This window comes from Pseudomyrmex gracilis, unplaced genomic scaffold (genome assembly GCF_002006095.1).
Source record: "Pseudomyrmex gracilis isolate BER0280 unplaced genomic scaffold, ASM200609v1 scaffold_768, whole genome shotgun sequence".
Classification (NCBI taxonomy): domain Eukaryota; kingdom Metazoa; phylum Arthropoda; class Insecta; order Hymenoptera; family Formicidae; genus Pseudomyrmex; species Pseudomyrmex gracilis.
In genome coordinates, this window is record NW_018021352.1 from 1 (window position 1) to 7,213 (window position 7,213).

General features: G+C 28.3%; 1 protein-coding gene across 1 annotated transcript in view; it reads right to left on the reverse strand.

Moving 5' to 3' along the window:
• Nucleotides 1-5,674: 5,674 nt before the first annotated feature.
• The window catches only part of LOC109861449, a 10,298-nt gene continuing 8,759 nt past the window's right edge, over nt 5,675-7,213 (reverse strand). Inside the window, exon 2 of the mRNA XM_020441104.1 lies at nt 5,675-6,258. Coding sequence (XP_020296693.1) covers nt 5,869-6,258 — 390 coding nt within the window. The 3' untranslated portion in view covers nt 5,675-5,868. The remainder of the gene's footprint in view (nt 6,259-7,213) is intronic.

Below are 7,213 nucleotides of genomic sequence, written 5' to 3' on the forward strand. Positions count from 1 at the left end.
CTCAATAGACCATTTTTATGATCTCTCTCAAGAAATCTTTTGTTACGCACTTCGGAGCAGTTAATACAAAAATTTAACTCATGAATTCTTTGATCAATTTGTTGAAGTGGTTTATCTCCTTTTCGGATTAATTTTTTTTTATTAAATATAAAAATTTAAATATTAAAAATTAAATTTTTTTTATTAAACGTCTGTAACATTTTAATAATAAATTCATAACTTTCTGATACATTAACAACCGTATTTAAACTCCAATCGGCCTATATTTTCCACCTTAGAAGTAATTTAACCCTTTGAGTGCTATGGGCGCACATATGCGTCCAGCGAAAGCCATCGATGTGATGACGACCTGGATGAAACGGCAGAGTTAAGTGACAGCTATGATGACGATTTTCTGATTATGAATGTGTCATACACCGTCAACAAGATCCATACTGCGCAAAAAGTATTCAGTNTCCGGCGATCATCAGCGTCAGCCGCGCGCCGTCCGTACGAGCTGCATAGGCCGCGAGTATTCAGCACTCAAAGGGTTAATATTAAATTAATCTATAACCTTACAATATTACAGTAATATTCTTGATATATCACTGCAACATTACTGTGATATATCATCGAGATGCGATTTTGCGGACATTTTAATATTACTGTGATATTACAGTAATATTACATAGTAATATTACTATGATATTTCTACTATATTAGAGTGTAATATTGCAATCGAAAAACAATATTACTGTGATATTGCAGTAATATTACGTGCTATGTGGGTATAGATACTTTTAGTTTTTGAATGTACTTTATCTTTTTTTAAACAATAGTGTAAGAAGTTCATCAACATTTAAAACTTTCTAAATTTGTTATTTGTATAGGTATTTAATAACTATCTGTGATCTATATATGTATATTGTATATTATTATTTTCAATATTAAAATTTTGGCAAAGGTATCTTGTTGGTACAATATAATCTACACAATTACATTGTTAAGATTGTTTCAAACAAATTCGCTATTTTTTGCTTTGCGATCAATTAGTAATTTATTAGTATTTATATAATAAATATATTATACAATAGTATGTTTTAATATTTATTTGAATATATTCTTTTATATTCGTAAGAAGTTATAATTATCTCGCTTGGTTGAACAAGTATATTCATTCTTTAAGTTGTAGCGGACGTCGTGCATTAATTCTATGGACAATATTTTCTATAAGAACTATTACACTATATATATTGACAAAGGATATCCTATAAAAATATTTATTAAACATTAGCAAAAAATATGCTTATCCAAATAAAAATTGATTACTTACAAAAAATTTCTATACTTCAGTGTTCACAATTGTGTAATATTCCTCACAAAATGAAAAGACAATGTACAAAAATATTTCTTGTACCAGAAACAACGTATTATAGCAGGTGCGCCACACATAAAACAGCGTGATATTTCTTGTATACACAAGAAATAGATGAATAGACAAATAAATGTAGAAATTTTCAGTAGCTGATCAAATTGATTTTAAAGAGCAAAACCACTCTTCTTGTAAAGCGGCTGTGCGATATTCTTGATGTATCTCGAAAACTATTAAAAATATTAAAAAATGTTTTATATAAAAGTTTTATGGTAAGAATACCTTTATATATTTACATTAAAAAGATTGTTTAAAAACATTTAATTTTATAAATTTATAAAATTTTTTTTTAATAATGTTTTTCTAAATTTATTAATATGGTTAAATAGAGAACCTTTTAAAATAAAACTTTGTATGAAACAGTTTTTGATATCTTCTATAATTTTCGAGATAAATTGGAAAAAGTTAAAAGTTGGTATTTAAGATAAATGTCCCAGTATCCGGATATGTCTCGGTATTCGAACAATAATGCAAATTTTATTCATTTTGTATCCCAGTTTTTAATATAATTAAAAACAAAAATTTTTATCGTAAAGTATAAAAATTTATTAACATAAAGTGAAATAATGATTATATAACATTGAAAATTATTGCTTATAAATTATTATTTTGTAACATGTGTTACATCTATAACAGGTTTTGAAGAACTTCGTAAGTTTCTGCTAAGAAATCTCACAAATTTGTTAAGAAAATATTTTACATATTTGTTATTTATATGTTACAATAATGTATTAATACAATAATATCCCAAGCAACCAGCTGACGTTNTAATGACGTAAATATACGTGATTTTTGTCACTAATTAGTGATTATGACCTAAATCTGACGTTATTTTGAACGTCATAACAATGATGTCAGTATGTACGTCATATATGATGTAACTATTGGTCTTTGGAGTGACGTCATTTAAATAACACAATTGTTACAAATTTGTTTTTGAGTATATATTTATGTATTATATGTAAGATCCCACATAACACGTAATATTACGGAAATATCACAGTACAAGTGCAATATATAGTAGTAATATTAGATATTATATTGTAATACAACATTACAATAATCAATATATTACATTTACATATATTATATATATTATATATATTATATATATATATATATATTATTTATATATATTACATTTATATATAATATTGAAATAGTACGGTAATATTGTATTGCATCTTAAGTAGCAATAAAATATCAATAATAGTTTTTATTATGTCTTTTGAATGTTAGAGATGTCATTTAATGTTATTTACTATTACAATAATGTTATTTACTATTTAGCAAGTTGCATACATCGTATTGTATCTTATATATAATATATATCTTTATATATATTATTATATATATATCTTTATATATATATATCTTTTGCTACGTGTTGTTGTAAAAACGTAACAATTTTTGTTTTAAACATAAATGCTTTGTTTTCAAAATGTAGTAATCGACAAAAAACACTTTGTTTGTGTATAACATTTTTACTACATAATTATTATTATATAATAAAATTGATACATATAAATGTGTATATATTTTTATGTGTACATATTCTTCTATATCATTTGGTATATATTTATTAAGAATTGTCTTTAATAATCAGTACATGTTAACAAAAAATTTGTTCTCGCTGAAAAATGTATTTTAAATTATATTTAATAATAATACTAATAATAAGAGAAATAATCTTATCCATTGTTGCAGGCATTTTATTAAAAATATTGCACTGCAATATTTTTAATTTATTATTTATTTAAGTTATTATTTTATTAAACATATTGCAGTGCAACATTTGTAATTACTTATTTAAATTATTTTTTTATTACAAATATTGCATTGCAATATTTTTAATAAAATAATAATTTAAATAAGTAATAAATGAAATGCGTGGAATAGCTTGAGAATAAGCAGAAAAAAGAATTACATTTTAAGTAAGGAACAAGTGGTCTTGCGGACTGAGTGCAGAGGCTGCGAATATGGAGGTCTCGAGTTCAAATCTCACCATCACCCCTCAGGATTTTTTCCGGACCTAATACTTTTCATTGAGTTAATTAGTTGATCGACAAACTGAATCAGACCTCCAAAGAGAGATTAATTCGAATGAAGTCTCAAATTAATTCCCCTCTTACGATGTACCATTAGTTTTTTTTATATATCATTGTAATATTACTGTGATGCATTTTGGCGGACATTTTAAAATTATTGTGATATTACATTAACATTACAATAATATTTCTATTACATTAGAGTGTAATATTGCAATAGAAAAGCAATATTGTATGTGATATTGCAGTAATATTACGTGCTATGTGGGATGTCACGTTAATCACGTTACGTCTGATTAATGACGTAAGTAAACGTCATTAACCTGTCGTCATTTTTGACGAGACAAACTCACGTCGTCATTACGTTAATATCACGTCATAAACTAACGTCGAACTGGTCAAAAACTGACTTTATATTAACGTCATTATAACATCAGCTGGTTGCCTGGGATATACATTTCAATTTTAATAAAATACTTAAAATTGCAAGAAAATTAATTATTTTTACTGTGTGTGTAAAATTATAAGTTCAACTACTGGTACAACAATTTCCTCAGTGTACCAGTAGATGACTGCGTTGTACTAGTTATCAAGCGATTTTGTATATTAAAATATTGAGCGTAGATAAGCATTTTTTATAATAAAAATAATTATTTTTGTCAAAAATAGAATTGTTTTGCATAACAAATAATTATAGTGTGTGATATTTGACGCTTTCGTGGTGTATTAACATTCGAAGATATTTTTCGGATTTGAACCGCGTTAGTGTCATTGTTATACTGACGTTTCGTAAACATTTCAGCTTATTGTTATGTTAATAATAACAACTGGATGATAATAATAGTGTGTATTTCTTACAAGCAAGTAAGTACATATATAATGAAATGTATAAAAATTTATACTCTTAACCTCAACATTTTTAGATTCATGTAATTAAAATCCAATTATATCTTTATTTTTTTACAAATCAAGCATGACAAAAAGGAAAAAAACAGTAAATATACACAAGATGACTTTAAAAAAAGCTGTGAAGAATGGAATGATCATTAGGCAAACGTCATATCAATAAGAAGACAAATAAGATATGTTTCTATGAATAATTGCTTTCTAGTACTACAAATTTAATAAATTTTTAGGTATAATAACAGAAAACAATATTTTACAATACATAAAAATCTTAATACATTTCCTTGAATAATATATAGGAATTGACATACATATCATAAGAATTGATATATTATTTGTCCGGTTACTGGAACAACATAATTCAGATATCGGGACATGCACTTTTAGGTTGTCCACTTACTGGGACATTTGTACATTTTCGTATTTTTCTTAAAATAAATACATTTAACGTATTCAGAAAGTTACTTGTTTTAGTTTTTAATAATTGATTGTATCAACTCGTAATAAGACAAAAATTGTTTAATTTTATGGTATTATTACACATTAAATCAGTAGATATTTTGCCGCTATTCCTTAAGCATCCGGATAATGAGACATTTACCTTATATAAGAGATAATTTTACCTTTTAAAACATTTTTGGGCAGCAACGGAATATGTCAATATTCATCTATTGATCTCCTCTACATGTGTGCAAAGTTTCATCAAAATCAGAATCTTCCACTTCGCAAAGTTTCTTTGTTATAGAAAGATGGTTAATAAAAAATGATTAAAGGTTTCAAAAAGGTTATCAAAACAGATAAGAACTGTACAAATGAACTTTAAAAGATTACTTTTGTAATCCTGTTTTCTCGTAAATGAATAAAATTTTATTTAATCTCTCTTCTTTGAGAGATTTTCATTAAACAGACTTAATAAATAAGTTTCTGTAAAATGACATTATAACTTTATTAATTATAAACTTTGTTGTATACATGTGTGAATACAAGAAACATGCGTAAATTACGTTGATTCGTGTTAACAAAAATCAAGTAAGATTTGCTTGAACGACTTGGAAACGTGAGTGTGTACAGAATGCATTAAAAGGAATCCTAAAAAAGATGTAATTGTTTATAATTAGCTTTTACTCGAGATATCTTGCAAGAAAACAGAAAGCCGCTATAATTTTCCAAAAAAAGTAACATGTGACAACTCAACCTAATGATCTAATTTATTTTTTTCTGTGAATTTATCAAAACACAAAGTAATGTCAAGCATATGACATACATAATACATTTATACATAATATGTATAAATGATCATAAAAAAAACTTCTTATTTAACATCATCAAAAACGAGCTATAATATATGTATAATAATTCCCATTACATCTTCCTTCTAGAGAAAACTAATTGTTCTAAAAAAAGACAATGATTTATATATATTCTAAATATTAATGTTAATTCCATTTTCTCGTTTCTTTCTTTGTTTTTATCTTTCTTTTTTTTTGTTCTTATTTTTCATCATTAGAATCGGTACCAAGACGGCGTCTGAAGAGCCATCAAGATCTTGGTGTGGCTGCTAGCAGGCGTGTTGGCATGTCTGACCTTGTTGGAGGATCGCGCGAGCACGCCCTTTTTGAAGACGTGGCCGCGAATGGCCAGTTCGGCGGCAGCATCTAGACCGACCTTGGACACTGCACCGCCGTCTACCAGCTGACGGTTGTGATCTTCTTTGGCGGCGTTCTTGCCGCGCACTATCCCTTCCTTGTCCGGCAACGTAGCGTACTGATAAAACTCGTTGCGCGGATCTTGCTTCTTGCGACCCCATACAGTGAACGGCTCCGGCACCAGCGACGGTCGCGGCACTAGTGGAACTTTCTCCCAGGGAAAGTAGTCTTGCCTCTTTACCTCGCTCTGCAAGTTTGAGATCAGCAAGGAAACCGGAGATCAGGATTGCGCTCACAGTTCTCAAGCCATTAGTCAATCAGATGGTTCCATGAATCATAGAGAGCTTTTTTCAAGTCTTCGCTGCATAAGAATGATTTGGACGAAATTTTGCAACACGATTCTCGAGTTTTATTAATCCTTGCAAAATTCCTCGAGTTTGTTGTAACGTGTCTTCAAACTTCCACACCACTTCCTCTCACTATTTTGCCACATCTGTCCGTTTTTGCTAATAAAGCACGATCGCCGTCATGGTACCGTGTTTCATTTGATGGATTTAGACCAGAAAAACCTCGAATACTGATTTGATTTCTCTTTTACACCGCAATATCTACGCAATCCAAAATAAGTTTTTCTTTTTTGATCACGAGATAAAACAATCTTGCCGGGGTGCAAGATTACCGGAGACATAAGATGCGCGCAGCTATAAATCAAAATAAACAGAAATAGTACCGAAATAAACTTGATAGGATTTTTATCAGAACAACTCTCAGTTGTAGAAAGAGTCTCTTATGACTAAATACTACTCTCAGAAAAACTATAATTAGCGCAAGTATCGAACATATTAAATTCTTAAAATAAGAATAACCGCATTAATAATATTGATTTTTCAAAGAAAAACAATATTAACAATATTAACAATTGTAATTACTTAAAAAAAACAGTTTTAGGTAAATGTACAGAATAGGGGAGCTCCCTCCGATCGGCTTCTTTTTCACATATGTTATTAAGATTACCTTCCTGAGTAACAATATGAAGCTTTTAGCCGTCGCTCATTGTTTATAAAAAAATTATAAACAGAAAAAGTTTCATGAATAAACCAATTTTCTCCGACACCGTGTACATTTCAGAAGGAAATGAGTAATGTTTATGTTGCCAACAATGTGTGTATATATAGCATATCGCGAAACTTTCTGTTTTGTTT